Source organism: Anoplopoma fimbria, chromosome 19, assembly GCF_027596085.1.
Source record: "Anoplopoma fimbria isolate UVic2021 breed Golden Eagle Sablefish chromosome 19, Afim_UVic_2022, whole genome shotgun sequence".
Taxonomy (NCBI): domain Eukaryota; kingdom Metazoa; phylum Chordata; class Actinopteri; order Perciformes; family Anoplopomatidae; genus Anoplopoma; species Anoplopoma fimbria.
The window spans coordinates 16,921,513-16,944,334 of record NC_072467.1 but is presented as its reverse complement, the minus strand read 5'-3'; the positions used below and the strand labels follow the sequence as shown (position 1 = coordinate 16,944,334).

At 40.1% G+C, this 22,822-nt stretch overlaps 1 protein-coding gene across 1 annotated transcript; it reads right to left on the bottom strand.

Moving 5' to 3' along the window:
- Positions 1-799: 799 nt before the first annotated feature.
- Positions 800-22,228, bottom strand: LOC129108788 (C-Jun-amino-terminal kinase-interacting protein 1-like). Its single transcript, XM_054620704.1, is given in 13 exon segments — positions 800-1,868; positions 3,356-3,454; positions 3,586-3,656; positions 4,636-4,746; positions 6,523-6,626; positions 6,715-6,879; positions 6,958-7,035; positions 10,819-11,076; positions 12,274-12,786; positions 12,789-12,842; positions 13,366-13,926; positions 15,091-15,166; positions 22,157-22,228. Coding segments are annotated over 13 exon segments (2,235 nt in total). The 3' UTR covers positions 800-1,795.
- Positions 22,229-22,822: the final 594 nt, after the last annotated feature.

Sequence of the window (22,822 nt, the reverse complement as noted above, 5' to 3'; positions counted from 1 at the left end):
TACAAAGACTAAAAGGACATTTCATTGCTCAACCAGAGAACTCTGCAGGGTTTGTAGTTGAAACCACATTTGGAAGAAAAGGAACATCAAGCAGCAAATAGCATATTAAAAAGGTCTTCAACAGTAGATTGTCAAGTCAGGTGGTTATAAGATACTGAATAATACATTTTTATTTTTGAAAACATTAGTCTAACCTCATTAGTTATTTTGCATGTTCCTTCAAAGTGTAGTATGAAGCTAATTTAAAGACAGAACATTTACCCTGTTTTCATAAACTGCTGTTTGCTTTGTTTCTTAGATTCTCAAGTGTGTTTTTGTGCCTTCCAGGCAATTTGACCTGGGTTTGATTCCAGGTCAGTTTATGCAGCGACATCTTTCAATTGAAAGGCTTCTCCTAAACACCTGAAACCGGTTTAACATCATTTGACACTGGGTTGAAGGTGCAATTCACGTCAAATTATCTGTGACTAGAATTCTAGTTTGTTCACCCAAGTGAACACAATGCTCATAATCACTAACATGGCTGATCTATGCATACTCAACATTAGAAATTTAATTTGGTCAAGAGGATGAATGTTAACTAAGTGAGATGCTCTTCTCCATTGCACTCCCATCTAATTATAAAGACAGCAAAAAAACAGATTTATTACATACAAACCTTACACAACTTGCTAGGTTTTGCTTCTTTTTATTTAAGCTAAATTAATACATAACTAAATTTTAAAATGTGACTAACTACATTTTCCTTTAAGTAAACATAATGTTCTTACTTTTACATAAATTCCCAAGTTTAGAGACTTGAATTAAAGTTTTGAGTGCTTAATGTTTAACCACATGTGTCCGTCATTATGAGTACAAACCAGTCACTAGAAGGAAGAATGGGCTATGACGATGTTTGTCATTACACAAACTAGAACTCAAGCTGCAGATATAGACCCTTTTCACTCAAGTGCATTCATCATACCAAGACATCAGTTTGACAACAGATCAAAGATTTAGATATTTTTGTATGTAAGTGTGTTTTTAGTTTATGAAATGTCAAATTATGATTAAGGTCCATATAAGTTCCCAGAGCTCTAGGTGATCTCAAGGTGAGCCTGAGGAGATCTCTTTTCAAAATGTTTACCTTGTCTGATCAACAGTCCAATACCACAAACACATTCACTATCCATTACATGATAGAGAAAAGCAGTTGAACTTTGTGTTTAACAGATGTTAGATGCTGACATGATAAACTTTGTCATTGTGAACATGTTGAACTGAGCATTTACAGTAGATTAAATCACAGCTGTGCCTAAACACAACCTTGTGAGGTGCTAACATGGCTGCTAACTCTTGTTTTTCGATACATGAATGAAATGGTAAATCCATCACAAAAACAGTCTCTGAGGAATTATTATACATTTCACCAATGCTTGCAGGTTCACAAATTGATGACATAAATATTCTGTCATTAAATTAACTCTGGTTTTACATCAAACATCTACATGTAGTGACATAAACCAAAAAATATATCAATATCACATATTTGTATTTAAATTTAGGTAGGGCTGATGTTACATTTGTTCTCAGTGTATGGAACATCTCATGTGATCCAATCCATCCAGAGAGGTATTTATATTGTGGCATGGCTAACGTAAGGAAAAGCTTGCTTTATCACTGGATGCAGGTAAGTACAGAAATCCACCATGCAAGTACTCTGAAAAAGACAAATGAGTGGTCCAGTTTGCTGTGTAAGTCCAAGCTTACATGCACATAGTGAGTATTCAATACATAATGTGGATGGGGGGAGCTGTTACTCAATGAAGATGTCTTCGGTGGGACAGGAGTAGCCAATGTGCTCCTTGTAATACTGCCGGAACGCCCTCCTGTGGGACACCAGAGAAGAGAATACAGAGAGAATAAGACGTAAAGACAGAACAGATGATAGCATACATCTGTTGCGTTGTATCATCTAACGCTTTCTGACTGGGTACAGAGCAAGAAATCTGAACAGCTGGCCTGACTGACATCTTAGATATTATTAACATAAATAATATAATTATAGATATAGTTCTATCCATAATGAATATCTTTTTTTTTGTCCTCAAAAGTATGTGGATCGTTCACTTAAAGTTACAACAAGGAACGTTCATTTTGTGTTGATTTAGTCAGTCCCTGTGAATGAAAGTGGTAGTGTTTCCACTGTGCACTGGGTCGTTTTATAAAACCTCTCATTTTACTGCAGCAGTCTGATTCGGCATAGTGTCTGTGTTTGCTCCCAGTGGGTACCAGTACCCTTACCCTGAAGCAAAGCCGGATCTGGGTAGGTCTGCTGCTAGGTGGTTGCTGCTAAAGGCCCTGCCCTGCTGTAGTCTGAGCTGAAGGAGTTTCTGATGAAGCTGCATGATTTCATTTGATTTTATTTGGAACTGGTGGGACCGAGGACAAGCATTACAAATAAATAGCCAATCGTTTTGTTGATGGTCTTGTTTACCTATGGTGTCATATAGAGTTTTCAGTATTAAATTCAGATTCTTTCATAACCAGATACAAAGTTCCTGACAGCCACTTTGAGGTAAATGCAAGGAATTTTGATTTTGTGTTGATTTTGGTGGTCCCTTTGGACTAAACCAGTAATGTTTCCGAGCCTTTTTCAGAGAACCTCTCCTTTTACTGCAGCAGGTGGTTTTATTGGTTGTGGTTTTGTTGCCTCAACCTTAACGTAGTCTTTGCAAACCATCTTCAGCAGCGTGGTGTCGGTTGTTTTCTCCCAGCAGGAACCAACTGTTGCATAACAAGTAAAACGTTTTCTCACAATAGTCCAAAGTAAAAATATTTCTTTATATACTTGCGTCTGATATTTTAGTAGCAAAACAAAAAATAAAAAATAAAAGTACTTATTTTGCAGAGTTTAACGTTGTTAAAACCATTATATCAATCTGCTCATTGTTACTGATGCATTGAGATGTGGGCAGCATTTTAATGCTGCACCTGGTCAAGATTGATTAAACTACTTTTTATACTGTCAATGTGTTTAATTTATATGCTTCCCTGTTAATAAGCTGATCACATGTTTTTTATATAAAATCTTAATAAGTGAAGTAACTAGTAGCTGTTGCCTTTAAAATAAATATCACCTAGGGGAGTGCATGAAGTATGGTGGAGCCAGTACAGTACTAACCTGGGTTATGGAGTGGAAGTATAAAGTAGCAAAAACTAGAGATACTCCAATGAAGGTCAAGTACTTAATGTACCTCTAGGAGTACTTTCCACCACTGGCCCTGGGCCTATATGATTATCCAGTCGTAAAAGTCAGACACTATGTAGACTACAGAATAAAAAAGAATACAGCATACAATACAATAGGTCTTACCCTACAGACTCGGCCAGAGGATGTAACGTTGTCTCTGACATCATCACATGACAGGCAAAGCGCTGTTGGTCAGGGTGTTTGGTGACGATACCAAAATATCTGCAGTGGAATGATCAGCATGACTCAGGAAATGTACAGTCCAGAGGTGGATTAACAAATATTTAAGGGAAACCTGCTCATGCAAGAGCAGGAATTGATTACATCAAGTTATCCTTCGTGGATCGACTCACTTGCTGTGTTTTGGATGACAGCCACAGAATGAGATGTTCTTCAACTGGAAGAAGTGGAAACACTGGTCCCCCTGATAGACGGACACACAGAGTGAGACGTAAACTTTTGAATGTTTTAAGTCCAAAATGTTCTATCTGCAATGTTTATCCAAAGTAGACATCACGATTACCTTTTTTAAATAGCTTGTAGTTACAGCTGATTGCCACTATAGGGCGCTACACCTAACTACAGCAAAGTAACTTCTTAGGGTCGTTTGAGATGAACTGCGCCTCGCCTGGAAAGTGGACGTGATCAGGCGGCAGCAGCAGGGGAGCGTTGGAAAAAAACTGAGGTCAAGTCGGACAGTTTTCAGCTGCCTTCAATGAAAACACAGGAAGTCACAGAAACAGTTACTTCCTGTAAGACCCGATCTGTAGGCTAAATGTAGTTTCCAGATCACGTTTGGACTTATTCATATGTGTTTGTAAAAATATATTTATGTGGAAATATGTGTATCTGCATTGAATGCTATCCTAGTTATTTTTATATATTCCTGTGAAACATTTTGCTACTTGTTTTGAAATGTGTTATTAAAATAAACTTTATTATTATCAACCACACAAGATATGTTTTTAGATTAAACCTTTCTTGCACAACATGAGACTAACATACAACAGTCGAATGTTAAGAATTACAACTACAAATGGGATTTTCTCAAAACGTGGTGCTTGTTGTCAAACTAAGAGCCAGTCAGCTCTTTGATTTGGCGACAGCCAGGCGTTTCCCATCATGCCCTGGGTCATGAAGTTTGTGGATCGAAAAACTGCGGCCGCCTCGATATCATGAGGTTCTCGTTGACCACGTATGCATGACATCAGAGCAAGTCGGGATCAAGTCGGAAACAAATCTAATCTAATCAGCATTCATTGTGCGGTGATCGCCGCTGATCGATACCGCGCAGGACTGGCTCATCTGGAACGAGCCAAATGCCAACATCATAATAACCTGCAACAGCTGACTGGATTTAAAAAGGTATGACACTTAAGAAGGAAGGAAGGTCGTGCACGTACCCTATGTGCAGAGTGACACTGGTCTTGGACACTGATCTTCACACCCTTTACACTAACCTCCAGCACACATGCTGAAGGACGCTGCCCTGCTAACCGCCTGTTGCACGCCACCTGTTAACACAAATAATCAGTAAATCAGTCAATAAACATACCCGGGGAGTTTTGACTGTCAGCAGCACAGTCTGGTTACAACAAACATATTTTAGCTGGGTCTATAGTGTTAGGCCGATCTTAGGGTAATTGTCGTCTGACCATGATGATAATGCTTGTGACTGTCATGCTCAAAGGCAGAGTAAAAAGCTGGCCCATAAGGGTTAAGACTCAAATATGGGGAGAGCTGTGCATTTTCAGACACTTTATCCTGAAAGACATTTAATGTGTTGTTCACCTGAAAAGTGTCAGAAATATAGTTGTGACCTCCGCACAGCTGATCAAGTGAAGTGGTTATACATGTCAGATCATCAGTTAGGTACTAAATAAAGGGATAATAATAAATATGAATATATGGAAATATACATAAGTGACGATTTGCCACTGGTATTTCTCTTGGCCAAATAAACTATCCTGATCATGAACTAGTTAGCAGAAGTACTGAGCCAAATCTCAGCCGTGAGCTCCACAGCCACTGGAAGTTTTTACTGTTCCACTCTTTGCTGAATATTCCCAGAAAAACGTCGTCGTAACTTTTGAATACTAACAGAAGACATTAGCAGAACATTCTCTGCTGGTGTGAAGGAAGGTGAGCATGTTTATGCAGTTACTCGATCAACTAAAATATTGGTTCAAAACAAGTCTTAATTTAACTCTGTAATTTAACTTTGGAAAATTGGTTCTTCTTAAGAAAGTCAACAATTAGACAGCTTTATGCAACTAACACATTTAGACATCCATGTGAAGTCTAACTATTAGCTTGATTTAAGTTATAGTCAAAGTCTGTCTCTGTGAAAGTGGCCCAGTATTATGTTGTCACTTGCTTCACTCCTTTTTGGCACATTTTACATAATAGAAGTGGATTATTGGACCACATGGTGTTGTTTAAAAAAACAAAAACCTGGTTGCATGTTTGTTATCTTCCAAATGTATTTTGCAGAGACCACCCAGCAGAATAACTTCGAAAATAGAATCTACTGCTAGCCATTTCTTTCTAGTAACTCATTATGCATGTTTACAACCCTAATGCTGATACCATACACTTGCAGTTCTTAGTTATTGTGTTTTGAAAGTTTAGCAATTTAGCAAGAGATTCATTATTCCCCAAGTCATTATTCAGAACTCGTACTTGTGGTATAACATTGAGCTAATTTCCCCAAAAGAAACCAATACAATTATTTTAATATCTTTTTCTCACAAAGTGAGGTAACCTGCTGCAAAGTAAAAGTATAATGTAAAACATAAAGGTGGAAGGAAAGAACGTTTGTCTTTACACACTAAGCCTGGAGCATTAAGTGTGCTGTAATGTTCTTAATAAGGATTTGGACCTAATGAAGGAAACACAGTGATTACAGCTGCAACAGGTACAGCGTCCCACATAACCCCATGTTTGTATTACAATAACTACGTAACATGTTTGCCACTCTTTTACACGTCCTTTTTTGTGATTTACATGTAATAGATATACATTTATTTGGTTTCTTTTCGTAGGTATAGCTACAAATGGTGAATGAAAACAGTATGTCCTGTCAGGATTTACCATTTACTTTACAAAATATTTTTTTTAACCAAGCGACATTTACTTGGAAAATGGCTCAACTTTGTGGGGAAGGTTGACCTGTTTCAGCAGCCACGTTTCAGATGCCCACTCGCTACATGCTCAACCTGGAAAATGAGCACCAGAGTTGACCACTCTAACACTGATAATCAGATTGTATGGTTAGGTTCTGTATGTACCTTCTGCATCGCAGCACAAAGCATGTCGTTGCCTTTGTGGATTGGGACCTGAACTGAACCCAGGAATTGCACCAGGAACTGTTCTATCCAGCCATCTTTCTGGACTGCGAGGAACAAGACAAAAGGAACTTTAATTATGAGATGTTGTTGATAGCGGTATTTTCATTTTTCATTAGTTTTTTTACAATGTACCTTGGTTAATATCTTTAGCCACGCTGACAGCATAGAAGGCAGGGAAGATGCCAGTAGCTCCAGTCCTCATGTTGTAACCCTGACACCACAGGTCCTCAGACTGGTTCAAGATTAACACCGGATCATCTGTTTCTAGGTACAGTTCGTCTGCATGACGGGGACAAACCTACAAAATGTATGAATATCAGTCTTATGGGTTTATTTGGACATGTAACAATTAGTTTGTGTATGTTAATATGTTTGACCTGTAGACAGCTCTGTGGCTCTGTTGTCTCTCCACTCCATCCAAAACACAGGAGAACACACCAAATGACCCAGCACCTGAATGATACAGCATTGATGTTATACTCAATCATATCATATGATCCTTTAATGAAAAAAAACAGAACAGGTAGACTAAAATCACAAGTAAAATAAATACTTACATAACCATCAATGCACACAGCTCAAAGGCAGAAATAAACAACACATAGGCACTAGCAGGTTTCGCAGGTTTCCATGAATCGTTGTGGTACCTGGACCGTTGTCGTGCCTCCTGCCATGACCCGGCTGACACCCACTGCTACTTCGATTATTATTATTAGTCACATTACATTTACTATTCCCTATATCATTACTTTAATTCTACTATATTCATTGCTGCTTTTATAAGTAGTCTTAATTTTTTCCTTCTATACTCTGCTTACTACTCTTACTATATGAATCATTTATGTCATATACATTGAATGGGTTGTAACTCTGTTATGTTGTTCATTCTGTACACATGACATCTATTGCATGATCATGGTCATCCCCACTATCACATTCTTCGTTTTAAAACGTATATTTCTTGCTATGCTTACACAAAGCATCCACTCCAGTCCGGTGTTTTTTAGTATCCAAATGAAATGAAAACGGGATTTTAAAACAAAAACGATCTCCGTCCACACATGCGTTTCAGCATCGTTTTCGAAAAGATTTGCGTCCGGAGTTGCTCTCCTGAAAACGAATTTCACATGACTATTCACGTACACTGGGCATGCGCGTGCCGGTGTAAACAGGAAGTACATTGGTTGCTTGGTTACAGATAATATGATTAAACTACTCTTTAATAAATAAATAAAAAACGGTCGTGCTTGATACTTAAGAACTTCCTCTGAAATCTTCCTCCATAAACTCAAACAGACAAGTTTTTAGAAGTTTTATTTTTCAAGCTTAGTTACAACACTGCAGGTCTAACTCTATCTCTCCCACACAGACAGCAAATTTACTTTAAAATGAACAGTTATTAAACGAAGTTTACTAGATTATGGGTTCATACATTTGGTCAACGCAAGTCTCTCACTCGTTTCCTCGGTTTCGTTCGTTGGATATTTGTAAAGTTCACAATAGTTGTGGAGAAGAAAATAAGCATTAATTAGAAAAGTAAAGTCCTCCGTTTTGCGTCCAGCGCCCTCCTCAAAGCCTTAAAACCGTGACCCCAGAAGTCCGTTCCGTAGGGCTGATAATGCCGCGGACACGCCGCTCGCTAATCGCTCCAATAACAGCTGATTCCTCTGCATGTCCGCAGTAGTAGAATTATAAAATGCAGAATTGAACTGCGCAAAAGCTGCTAGCAAAGACAACTAACAGCTAGGTCAGCAACGCCTGTAATCTGATATCCATGATGAATTAACCTGGTAGTCGATCGGTAATCAAGGCTGCTCTTCCGGAAAAGGGTCACGTGGTAAGTGGGTGACGAATCAGGAAAGGACACGTCGTAACTCCTTAAACCCAATCAAATAGCGAATGCAGGTGCCTACATCATCGTTTTTGAACTGCTTCGTTTTCCGCCATCCACACTATCAGGAAAACGCAGCGTTTTCAAACTTATCTGTCCTTGGGAGCGTTTTTAAACTCCTCCGTTTTCGGTGCCCGAAATAGTAATAGTGTGGACGCTCGGTGCAAATGAAGCAAAATATATACTTTTTAAAATAAAAACGATATAGTGTGGACATGCCCTAAATGGAGACATTTGAAAACGCTGCTTTGAGTCTGCACGGGCAGAAACGAAGACCTTTGAAAACAATGATGCAGAGACCCACGTTCGCTACTTTATTGGGTCTTTAGCGATCACAACATTACCTTACCTGATTTGTCACGCCGCCTGGAGGAAAACTAACATCATCCTTGATTACCAAGCAACTAGCGGTTTATTCAACATGGATAACGAATTACAGACGTTGCTGACCTTGATTTCTATACTAGCAGCTGTTGTGCAGTTAAATTCTGCATTTTACAATACTAATACTGCCTACATGTGCAGGAGGCAAGCTATTATTCAAGTGCTTTGCGAGAAGCGTGTCCAGCAGCGTTATCAGCCTATGGGAGCGGACGTTTGAAGGCACGGTTTGTGGCTTTTAGGAGGGCAATGAATTTCCTATTATTCATGCTTATGCCTAGTTCACAAAGAAACTGTAAACGAACAAATGCATCAATGCTGCTCTCAAGTACGGGACTTTCAGCCACCCTGCAGAGCTACGAGTGTGAGAACAGACAACAACAAAAACCACGGCAAAACGAGTGAGAGACGTGTATTGGCCAAAAATCTTTGATTTGAGAGAGTACTTGAGAAAGAGACGGGGCAAGACCTTTAGGCAGTCTTGTTTTTTCCACAAAATGTGTTAGTGTGATAGCTTGTGTCGTAAATAAAGACGAACATTTTAAGTATCAAACAAGACCCTATATTACAGGAAGTACACCAGTACGTTGTATTTTCTGTAACTAAGCAATCAACCGTAGAGTTGATAATTGGCTCAATGTGTACACCGGCACGCACATGCCCAGTGTGCGTGATTGGTCACGTGACTTGCATTTTTAGGCGTGTTACTATGAACTCATGAAGTATGATATTATTTTTTAAACTGGTGCTGAATGCTAGTGTAGACTGAGATAGTTTTTTGATTTAAAATGTACTAGTGTGGATGTAGCCTAAATGGAAGGGGTTTCACAGTCTAAGGACTGAAACAGCAGAGGAGCGGTCCCCCGTGGGTTTAAGATTAAATTGCGGGAGAGCTGGTAGCCCCAAGTCAGCCTACTTTAGGGACCTGAAGGGAGAATAAGGGGTTAGGAGGTTTGTAATATAAGAGACGGCCAGCCAATTAAGTGGAATTATAGACTAACAGGAGAATGATTAATAAATTCTGAACCATACTGGCAGCCAGTGGGGAGAGGCCAGAATAGGGGTGATGTGGTCCCTCTGCCGGGAACCTGAGAGGAGCCTTGATGCAGCATTCTGAACCAGTTTCAGGCAGGACAGGAACTACTGACTATTTCCAGTATGCAGGGGGTTGCAGTAGTCCCACTGGGAGAATATAAAAGTTTGAGATGTCATTCAAGCCTTTATATCCTAGGTAGAATGTAGTATCGTAAAAACTAAAATGATTTGTGTGACTCGTCTGACTACTGAAACTCAGGCGGCATTAACATGGCAACGCGGTTGACATTTTCTTAGCGTTGACTTCCTACAATGATGCTGATATGGACTGGTTTATTCATATTTAAAATATTTAATTTATTTGGAATATTTCATTATCTATTTCTTTAACATTTTTTTATCGCTTTCTTGGACAAAATAAGTTAATTTAATTTGATTGTGTAAGTGACCAATACATGTAATCTGATAAATTATGATATGAATTTGTGAAAAACAGCAACATACAAATTACAAAAAACTTGATGGCTAGAAGTGAAACAAATGGACAGTTCAATCTGATTATCAGGCTACACCTGATGTTAGCTCAGAAAGCCTCACACTGACTCTCTAAAGTCAGTTTTTTTGACAGTGACAACGGAAGCTTCAACATACTCAATCAGCAAAAGTATGCATTGATGTGATTAATAAAGTGGACTTCCAACCCTTATATGAACCCAATCAAGACTATATCATGTATTTCATCAGTGAATATACATAGTACCTAATAAACTTGTACCTCTCTGTACAATAAAAAAGTGCAGAAAAGAGAACTGTGATGCAGACAATCTAAAAAACGTAGTAAGGTTTTTAGCGCCTTAACTCACAGGAGCCTGATTATTAATTTCAAAATTATTTTGGATTTAAACAAAATATTTAGAGACTATACAAACCTGTGTTGCTGTAATGACTGCTGTTGTTGGAAAACAGGTTGAGGAACTTCTTACTTCTGGAAGCTCCTGGCCTTCCTCCATTAGACCCTTCCTCCTCTGAGGTTGTGGTTGACGTTATCTTGGACTGCTTGCAGATCTTTGCCACAACTTCCCTCCTTCTTTTCACCTCTTCCTCCCTCCTCCTCTTCACATCCTCTTCCCTCCTCCTCTTCGTCTCCTCCTCCTCCTTTCTTCTCTTTTCCTCCTCTTTCCTTCTGTCTTGGAGCCAAAAAGAAGGAAAAGTTAAATTTCAAGAAGCAAGAACCAAGGAACCATGCATACATATAGTGTAGGTTTGATTTCAAACCTACACTATACGTATGCATGTGGTGCTCCACAAGGCTTAGCATTGGGCCCTCTACTCTTAAAGTAAATCATTGTGTCTTACTGGACAAATGGACCGAATGCACTAGGTTTGCTTGCTAGCTTTTTTTCACCTACTTGTCTGTCCAAACAAACTTGGCCAATAAAGCTTATTCTATTAGCATTTCCTATGCTACAGCATATTCCTTGAAAACAGGGAATTGTTTAGAAATCCTGAACTTTGCAGTGTGAGTGCACCCACACTAGTTGTGTTACAGATGCATATCTTGCATGCAAATACATATTATCCTTTCATTAGATTAACAGACTGAAATGAAGGGGAAATTGGTGTTAGAAGGGGGCATGTTTTTCTTTTGTGGATATTCACGACCCCTACAAGACCATTCCTAATGTTTGGGTAAACCAAGGACCATTCCTCTAACTCAACCATAATAATCATTGATATTATAAAAGGGATAATGTACAGCGAGAGGGTCATTATTATGAAAAGAAACCCGACAGGGTGAGCATGACTTGGATAGCTCTGATGGGGTTAATTTCGAAATAATGACCCCCTCGCTGTACATTACATGGATCCTTACTAAAGAAATCTCTAATTTGTCACAAATTATTATTTTTTTAATTATTTAATTGCTACCGCTTCCCGTTCTCCCTCCCAAGGCGTCAAATAACACAACTTGGTCAGTACTCCCTGGCTTGAGACCCCAACGCTCATTTAGCATTTGTAGGAGACACACCCACCCGTAGAATTAAGGGAAGAGCAACTTGCATTGTATAACGAGCAAAATAGTGAACACAGTGTGGGAAGAGAGGTGGATGGGTCAGTATTTGTCTATCAGTCGGTAATGTCTTGAGTCAAGTGGCTCATAGAATGACTCATAGACTTTTATTTTCTGTCAGTTAATCACCATCACGATGAATTGTAAACTTAGTTTGTGCACAAGATGTCTTTAACCTAACAGGCAGATTACTATGGACTTCACTGAGAACATTCATGCTCCCAAAGGATTAAAATCTTTAATTTCATGAACTTTAATGAACTGTTTGGGACAGAAGAGAACTCTGCCATGTAAAAAAAATCTTTGTTGTTACCTTGCTTCTTTGCTTCCTCTCTCCTCTTCCTTTCCTCCTCATACTCTGGGTCTTCCTCCTCATTGGCTGACTGATACACCGTCTCTGCATCACTGTCATCATTGTGCTCATTGTAACTGTGCAAGCAGTCCTTGAGGCTGACCAGCTCTAATTGAGCATGTTCATCAACCACCAGAGTGTATTTAATGGAGTCATAGTTTAACAGTGCCATAGCTTCACTCTTTGGTACAATCTGAGCAGCCGCACCATCTCCCTGAGTGACCACATCAGTGTTATAGTCACCTTTTCCTCCCCTTGCTTCCACCTGTGACTTGGTACAGTCCATCTCTGTTTTTTCATCATCTGTAAGGCAAGGGGTTGGACCAATCTGGGCGTTCATGCAGGGAGTTGGATCTCCCTCCCCCTCTTCTTCGCTGATGTCAGGGTCGATTCGGTGTGATAGAGAAGGTTGCAGAGGCCCTGGTGGGGGGCCCTCTGTATCTGAGCTGAGGGACATTCTGTTCGATCCCCCTCGCTGCTGGACCGGGAGAGGATAGGGGGAATGTCTTGTGTCCTGTCATGGTTTTGGCCTTAAAACACACAATATGTGAGATATAACATAGTGGTTAGATATAAGGAGTAACTTGCGAACTGCTTGCAAACAGGCTGGGAATCAAATGTGGACAAAATTATTTATCCCCCACTTCACATATGTGACATTTCTTAAACTTCTTAACAGATATGATGAGATGGATTAGATGTACCTTCCCTTCAAAAGTGATGTTGTGGCATGATATGGATATTGAAAAGAGCTAACTTTTTAGCAAAATGAAGCCAGACATTTCACAGCACTACTCAGGCTCTTTATTTTCCCCCCTTAGGTTCAAGAACCAATAATGGCCAGTAGTCACAGACTTTTTTTCAGGTCAATGTGGGTAGGCCTACTAGTATTAGGTCCTGCCTGTCTCTTTGTGTTCATACCCAAATTATGTTTATTATATATATATATATATATATATATATATATATATAATATATATAAAAATCTAAATCTAATTGAACAATAAATATATATTGATCACTTAGTTTAAAAGTTAGAGGTGTTTTCATTACCTTGGTCTTGGGTCTTGTCCTCGGTTCTTGGTGCTACAGGCGTTCGTGGGACCACCATGGCTGTCAGATAAACTTCCTGGTTGGCCAGTATGTTATCTGGCTTCATTACCATTCCTTTGTTAACCCCCTTAGCACCTACTTTTCCTTTCCCATCACCCCCCTGGCTTTTCAGTCCAGTTGTTTCTCTTGGCCTCTGATGTCCATTTCTCTCTTTCTCCTTCCCCCTGGACTGCTCACACAGTCTTCCTCCTCTTTTATCTTCCTTCCCTGCTGTCACTCCATCCTTTCCTCTGATGTCCCCCAGGCCCCTCTCTCTCATTGCTGGGGCTCCTCTTCCTCCTCTCCTTTGACTCCTTGGTGTGCTGGAGGACTGTATGTGTGTTGCGCCTGATGCCTGTCTTTCTCGCAGTCGAGCTCGCGTGTCAACAGTGGTGGCAGCAACCTGAGAGTTAGCTCTGCTGTTCACTCCTTTAGCTGTGGGTGGTTTTGGTGCTGGGCGCCGCTTGCTGTGCTGAACTTTGTCCTCTGCTTTTGGCTGGATATCCGGTGGTGTTAGATCCCCTTAGACACACACAGGAAAAATAAAGTTACAGATTATATGTTAGGCAATCAGATGTAAACAGAGGGATTATCAAAGTAGCATACAGTAGGCAGTTTATACTGGATAATTAAGAATTACAGGAACTGAGGAAAAAGATTCAAATATTTCTAGATAGATAGATAGATAGATAGATAGATAGATAGATAGATAGATAGATAGATAGAATCACATCCTTTCGCGGTGTAAAGGTCCACAAGCTTACTTAAATTGCACATAGTAAGGGGCCAGGATCAGTTGCATCATGAGTTTCCTCTCCTCTGCCTTACCCCTGCAGCGTCTTAACCTCCTCCTCCGTCAGTCTCTCAGCCCACCTGCTGAGGATATACCAGCTCTGATCAAAGGAGTCAGTCCAAGAAGTGAGGCCATAGCGGTGCCTCGTCAGTCCAGGACCAGCTACATGGACTACTTTCCTCAGGGTGATAATCCCAGAGGAGCATAGCATGCTGCTGATACCTGCTGTCGAATTGTCCTGGATATCCATCCATGTTCTGTTAACCACAGGTTCTTCTAGAGGCCAGTGAAGTGAACAAGTAGGGTCCAGTTCTTCCATTTAAAAAAGTTCCACATCTTAAAAGGTGCCTGATAAAAAGGAGGTAGTCCACACAGTTTTGAAATATTAAAATCATTAGAATTATGCAGTGTCTTCTCCCAGACCAGCTGCCTTCCTTAAAATACAGTTTCTTACATCTCTCCAAACCACATGTTGGACCTGTGAGATAGCTCTGGACATTCTGGACACTGCCCTCCCTCTTCTACTAAAATGGCCTACAACCGTTGTGTTGGTCTTTAGGTGGTTCTAAGCAGGCCAGGCTGTGCCACAGAGCAGGAGCCACCAGATTATTCAAAACTAGTACTCTGCCTCTGTATCACATCTGTGGCTTCAGCCATTTCCACTTGGCCAATCTTCCTTCTATTGTAAGAGCTGTACCTTTCTTTGGCTTTTAATGAATTTGATGAAAATAGATTACAGTAACTATTTTGTTGGATGTTTAAAGATGTCAGATCTGTGAAAATATCTAATTCTGCAAGAGTTTAACTATTTGAAGCAGGGAGATACAATTGGAATCCATCTTGACATTGTTATTTCAACTTTTTTTTGGTTGTTTGTTTTTCAGTGTCATTACCTGTAATATGTGGGGAGGAGGAACAGGAGTCCTTCCAGCTGTCCTTCTTGCCTAAAGAGTTGTTGTTGATGGAGTCCTGGATAGATGTAGTGAAACAGCAGCGTTAGAGCAAAATCCAACACGTGATTGGGTTATCACACACAAACACACACACACACACAGACAGAGGAGGTCTTGTTCACAGTTTAGCCTGAGGTGTTAATCCATAAATCTTCTCTGTTTACTGTAGTCTAGCTGAGAGGATTATAGATATAAAAAGTGATATACATGGAGGAGCACGGATCTGCTGGGTAACTAAGATTCCACCAGAATAATCAAGACTTCTTACATAAATGAAACATTACATTATATACTATACATTAGTGTTTTACTATGGCTGTTGACAAAGAGGGTATTATTTTTCTTATGTTTCTGTTCCCGTAAAATTTATTTGCTGCCTCTATTAATCTCTCTGTCTGTCTTTCTGTCTGTCTGTCTGTCTGTCTATCTATCCATCGATCCCTAAATATCCCTCCCTTTTTTGCCAGGAACAGGAAGGAGCACTGACCAGGAAGAATGCAATGAATCAACCTCGACGTCATGGAACGCTGACTCACTTACTGACATCCCATCATGCATCATATTTCACTCTTGCACACCCCATTCAGTTACTATGGTTACACACAGAGAGAGAGAGAGAGACTCTGTTAAGCACAGCCCTCTCTATGATGACATCCTCTTATGTATGTGGGGATTTCAAAGTGCAGACAGAAATCTGACGAAGCCAGTTTTAATATCAACAGTCTCATCGCCATTTATCATTTTCTGTTGCCCAGAAACAGCTGTGACACTGTTAGAATGCAGTTGAGAGACTTTAAAGGAAAAAGATCAACTATAATTGTAAAGCAAACCCTTTCTGGGCAATAAGAACATGTTTTCATCCCAAAAGTCCCAAATACATTCGTTGAGTTGTCTTCCACTTTCAACAAGGTATACACTGAATTCATAAATTGAATTGGCTGATTTTGCATCTGATAAGACAACAATTATTATGTTTAATTTATAAAGCACTGTTGGAGTTTGCATTACATTGAGGGGCATCCCTGATTGTATTATATGCGTAGATCTAAAGTAAGCCTCATACACATGTTAAACATGCAGAGTGTTGTTAACTACTTGACAGTGTAGTTCCCACTTTCCTCCATATAGTTTGAACATGTGTGCAAATTTAACTGTGAATGTGTGGGGTTGTCGTCACACAGTTAGGGATATGAACACTCACACTGGGGCTGGGTATTCTGTTCTTATCTACTGTTGTTTAGTGATTGGAGATCATTTTCCCCCTACTTTTGTACTTTGGGGAATCATTATGTCGGGTCATTAAAGCAGTATAAATGACAACTGAATTAAATTAAACAGAGACGATAATGAGACCTGATAATAGGACACTCTTAAAAAAGGGAAGTATAGTAGATAAGAGAGAGTTTTAGGGTGGAGAGAAAGTGGAGGAATCGAGACACAAAGACTTAGAGGAATAAATATACATAAAGAGACACAGATACAATTGGTAAATCAATACATATTCTGCTGTATCCTGAGCTGTAAGTTTTCTGTCATGTTTAAGTCTAATGTCTGGCTGATTTTTTTTTTTAAGCTATGCAAAGGCGTGGCGATAGTGTTGCCAACCTGTTGGTCGGTCAGTCGGAACACAACTTTGATCCAGACATATGTCAGGGGGCTACTACGGGCTGAATTGTCATAAAATTGTCCCAAGAGGACATTTGTGTACATTGCCATGCAAGGTATATTGAATCCACTCTATTGATTTTGGAGATCCCCTGATTTTTCCTCTAGTGCCCAAAGCTGATAAAAAACGTCATTTATTCAGTGAAATCTCTATCTACATGATGGATTTGCTCACAATTTTGCACAGACAATCACAGTTAACAGACGTATCCAACAGATTTTGATCATTCCGTGACTTTCGCTTTAACACCACCATGATGTTGACATTTATTCTGTGAGCATGTATACTGACGTGACCATTTTTCACAAAGTGGGTGGTTGGTTCAGGATGCAGGGTTGAAGGGAGATAAAGGGCAGACGGGTTTAGCTTAACCCGGGGCTAATTACTAAATTAAATTACCCCTGGGTGGGCCAGGCTGTGTCTGCTTTATCTCTGTTGTTGTGATACCTGTGATATAAGGCACTAAAGCAGTGATGTCCAACCAGAGCTACTTGTGTATTAAATAGATTATTAAAAGTAGAGAATAAACCACTGCAACAGATCACAAAGCTAATGAATACATGGTTGAAATAGACTACATATTGTAATGGATCAACTGTTGAAATGTACCACTAAAAGTAATGGATAAACAATTGAAATAGCTTTACCTAAAATGTAAAGATAAGGAATTGAAATAGCTTATAGTAATGGGTTAACAGTTGAAATAGGTAGCTAATAGTTTGAAGGAATGGATGAATGATTAAAGTATTTAGGTTCTGCAACTTTTACTGTTTCGAGTTGTGGTATTTTTAATCTCTTCTTATCTTTAACACAATCTGAGAAAAGCCCTTTATGTGGAATCTTTCCTGCATTACTCTTACTGCGCCTACTGTATCAGGGTGTTTATCCCTGCATTGGTCCTGGGCTTTAGTTTCTCTGAAGATGTATCACAAAATGTAAGTAAAAAAACAATGCAAATATCGTACATACTATCAAAAAAGCACAGATTCATTCAGGATGCCTTAGTACTTAAGCTAAATGAGGACCTAGGTATGCAAGATCTATCAAAGTCAAGCCAATCTGTCATGTGGTAAACTGAGAAACCCTTTGAAGCAGCATAATGGTGATACCTTTTACCACTCTGGGTCTGAGTACCACACTCTGCAACTGGTTATTAGACTTCCTCACAAAAAGACCCAAGGCAATTTGAATCTGGCAGCCACACATCTCCTTGCAGATTTGGTGATCATGAACAACATGAACAAAAAACCAAGGAGCTGATCGTTGGTCTTAGGAAAAAGGAGGCGAGGACCACACCTCTGTCTATATCAATGGAACTGAGGTGGAGTTTTATGTTCCTGGGAATCCACATTACAAATAACGTGACATGGATATCTCCAACGGCGTAAAAGAGTAACTGAATGGATTCAGGTCCAAATCTTTACATTTTAGTGCAAAGTACTTGATGGATGTAGATGCAGCGAACTGTAGCTCCCATGAACTTCACTACATTTTTGTTTAAATTTTTCTCTTTTTGTGTTCACTACTGGAGCACATATGATATACTCATCAACATGGGAGAAGGAAGCGTGGGGATTGAATAAAGTGCAGCCAACTTTGAGTCAATCACCGCCCACAGCATCTTCTGACCACCCAGCCAGACCAGCTGGACCAAACTACCAAAAGCAAAGTCCATCACCCCAGGAGGAAAGGGGGGAGAGCCATGATGGAAGTTAAGCTAGCCTAGCTAGGATCTAAGGCTATTTCAATCAGGAGAGACAAGTCAGATGAGGAAAAGATAATTGTTTATTATTAACAGATGATATGTGATGATCAAGTCCTGAAAGAGTCTTTGGCTCTTAAACTCTACAGGCTGATGAGGCTGATAGAATGATGAGTTGATGAAGCTGGTGATTCTGCGTAGATTGGGCGTTGATGGGGAGGTGGAGGGGCGTGTAGCAGCAGCATGAACTAACTGAAGGTAGAGACACAATCATATTTAAAAGAGAGAGCAGCAAGATGAGAGGCTAACGATGTAATTGTGTCGCTGTGCTATTGGATTGTGGAGACCAGCTGATCTTAAAAGCTGATATGATGATTAACACCCCCGAACATTGACAGTGAGGAAATCATCAGTGAGCATGTGTGAGTAGAGAATGGCAGATGTATGAGAAATAAACTACAAGACTAAGCATACGAGAGTATTGTCTTCCTCACTGAACTTAAGCTAGAGCTTCATTTCACTACCCAGTCTGCTCATGGCTAATGTTGGGTTGTAGAAAAATCAGATGAAAAGAGATTTTAGGCTGACCCATGGACCACATCTGGGTCCATTGTGGCATCCCAGATGAAGTTGGACTTGGACGGTGTACCGCAGGACATAGTGCAGGGCTCCAGTTTGACGAAAGGAGGGGGATTCTGTGTTAATCAATGATGCTCGATGCTCGAACATAGTCAAAGTTGATGGACACATGAGTTTATCAGGGACAATATGGTGCATATGTTTATTATGCTGAATCCCAGCTGTGGTTGCCGGTGCCATCTTGTCTTCATTATTGAGTTACAACTGTATTTTGTTGCAATCCTCTAAATAAATTATTCTTGAATCCTTGAATCTAAAGGCGATCTAAAGGCAGGTGAAGTATATGGAGGCAGCTTTCACAAGAGGGGTATTTACTGATGTATGTTATATTGTAGAAAAAAAACCATTAAAATATCTTAAGCTTGTCATGACCACATACCTTATTTTCAGGCATCTAACAAAAATAAATTAAAAAACCCATAGACTTTAAGATGAGGGAACCAGAAGTGCAAATGTTTAACTAATTTCTAGTACATTCCGGCAGCAATATTACCTTACCACAATTGTAGCAATCGTCAGCATGCTAGCATGTTACGATGGCTTAATTCCAAGTCCACAGGAAAAATAAATATTGCTTGTGTAATGCTGCTCTGGTTATGGACAATAAGTTGATAAAAGACGTGACTGGGCGTGTCTTAGCCCCTCTCTCCCAGCCTAGGTCAAGTTGATACCTTTTTTAGATTTATATACAATTAAATAGAGCAAGAAGGAATAGCCCAAGGCCCTAACTGGGTTCGGATGGCTTCCATCTGGGCTCTCCTTCTGATTTGTTGACTCTGCTTTTGGTCGCGTTTGGTAGGCTGGTCTGGCTGGTTTGTCAGAAGATGTTGCACATTATCCAATCCCGATGCTTCATTTAACACTCTGTCATATGCTATACTAACTTATGAAAACAAAAATATATTGAAGTCAATGTGTTTGGCTGCGGATTTCCTATTGAATTGTTTATTTGCATTTTTTTTGTTTTTGGCTAGACTATTAACTTTGTGTGTGAATGTCACCAATGCAGAAGAGGCAAGCCAAGTACCCACAGCTAGTTCAGACACCGCTGTAAAATTATAAGGAAAGATGGAGCCAAACTGTGCAGATGTTTTATAGTTAAAAAGTTGAAATGCAAATGCAAATTAATCAAATAACCCAAAACCCTATCTTTGTTCAAATTTGAATAGTGAGTGCTGCTGTGGATCATAGACAGCAGCTAGTTCAGGGGTTACCTCAGAATTGTGGTTCTTGATAAAGGTAACAAGGTAACAAAAAGCTAACAAAATGTTAGCCTGTCTGCTAACAGAAATGCGTAAACTGTCGAGCTAACTTTTCAAAACAAGTAATTTCTTTCAGTGTAATTCAAATGAACTAACCTAGCATTGGAGCTTTAACAAGCTCCTGTTTCCTCTTCTTCTTGCAAAGTCTGTGAAGTTAACTACATTTTTTGATAATGTTAAATTGACTTGCAATTTCAACAGTTAGATGCCATACAGCAAAACCTTCCAGGGTTGGGTCCCGATAGCAAGGCTCCAAATTAGATCTGGTTTCCTCCATTTTCTAGGGTCTGAGGAAAATAATTCCTCACTGCATTGCTCTCACTAGAGAAAATGACAAACATCACCATTGGCAGATTGTACCAGCAATAGCTAATTGCATAATTTCTGTAGCAGCTAAAATGATACTTTGTTACTTAGTGGCTGGGAGAGTCAGAAGAATACACCTTTTATCTCAATGTGTCCGAACATTTCATGCTGTATCCTCTGGTGTTCACTTCATTTTCAGGTGCAACTGGAAGTGAACACAGATATGTTTCTTGTCCTCTCAGCCAACAAAAGGTGATTACAGATGTTTTAGTTTTTTACAACTTCATTACATGTAAATGAAAGCTAATCATAGCTAGATTTGATAAGGGATTTTATACTGGATCCCAGACCAAACACTAGGCTACCATCTTGTAGGTTAAAGTATATCTGGCCAAATCTAACCACCTGTAATGTTTTTCTATTGCATTGTTATTTGGGCCTTGATAGACAAAAGCAGTCACAACAACAGTGATTTACTTTAATGTTCCAATGGAAATAAGGAACCTTCTTTAGATATTGAGTGATTTGGACGTTGATGTTAAAAGGAAACCCAGGTTAGGTTGAAATGGCTCTGATCTGTACTGACACAGTAAACAGGATGCAACTAAATTAAAGGGATATGCAAGCACACTACTGCTGAGTGAGTGCTAGTCACTACTGCTGGCTCCCTCAAGAGACCACTCATTACTGCACACTGCCTGAGGAGCCATTGCTTTATCCGCTTCACTATCATCTAGTCAGGGCCTGTTTTTATAGCAATATTCTTTTTTTGACTTGGCTTTGTATGATCCTCTTCTTCTGTTCTCTTACTAGAAGACACTGCTACAGCTGAACCGTCTTAGATATTCTTGTATATACAGTATTTCACAAGATGGCAGAGCAGATTGGATTCTCTTGTTTTAGCAGCGCAATCAGGGTCAGTTCCAACAACAGCCACTATGTTCTGTCAAAGTGTCCTTGAGCAAGTCACTAAACCCCTAGCTGCTCACCTCCTGTGGGTCTGCTGTAAAACTACATGGTATAGATTGACCATGAATATTATTGTTCTAAATATTGAATGGGTATTTGCTGAGAATATTGCCACCAAAACACAAAACAGGAACCTAATTAATGAGGCACAGCAACGTACAGCTTCAGATGAACCATTTTATGCCACTGCCAGCACACACACACACACACACACACACACACACACACACAGACAGACAGACACACGCCCAACAGCATACACAAACTGTCTCATTCTGAAGACAGGATCCTCCCAGGAAATGCACGCACAATGCACACAACACACACACACACACACACACAGTAACCCAATTATTGCCTCTTTCTTTACATAAGATAACCCATGTTCGTACACACTCATTCACACTGTCACCATTCTGCCAAGCTCCTTTTAAAAACAAGGCATCCTCCCAGCATCCCTACCTGGGTGCCAGCTTGTGGCAGCTGTGGGAACAGAGCCAGGGTGGTTGGTCTCTTGGGTCGATATTTGTCCATGACAGCGCAGGTTGATCCCCCTCTGACAGGCAACAGCTTCCAACCTCCCTCCTCCTCTTCCTCCTCCTCCTCTTCCCCTCTTTTATTAAACCAGCGGTGGCACTCCTCACCTTGGACAAGGCCTCCCCCACCCACCTCTACCTCCCTCTCTTCCCCTTCTTCCTCGTTCCTGCGTTCTCCTCAGCATTGATCAGATCCAAGCTCAGTCTCTGAAAACACTCCCTCCTTGCCTGATCATTGGCTGGCCACAGTGTCACATCATCATCATCACCACCATCATCTTCCGGCAGGAACAGAGTAGAACGGAGAGGAGAGGTAGAGAAATGGAGGGAGGAAGGAAGAGAGAGAGCAAGGGATGTGGTTGGTGTTGAATAGTGATGGGATGAGCGAGGAGCGACAGAGAGGAAGGCAGGGTGGAGAGAGAGACAGATGCAGAGAGGGAGAGAGAAGGGGAGGAGGCAGTCAGGGCCCACCAATCAGAGCAAGGCATGACATCATCAGCTCATCTGCCTGTGGTGTTTTCTGTGAGTAAAGGCTAATAAACACAGTGAGTGTGTGTGCGCGTGTGCGTTTGTGTAACCCAGTCCAATAAGA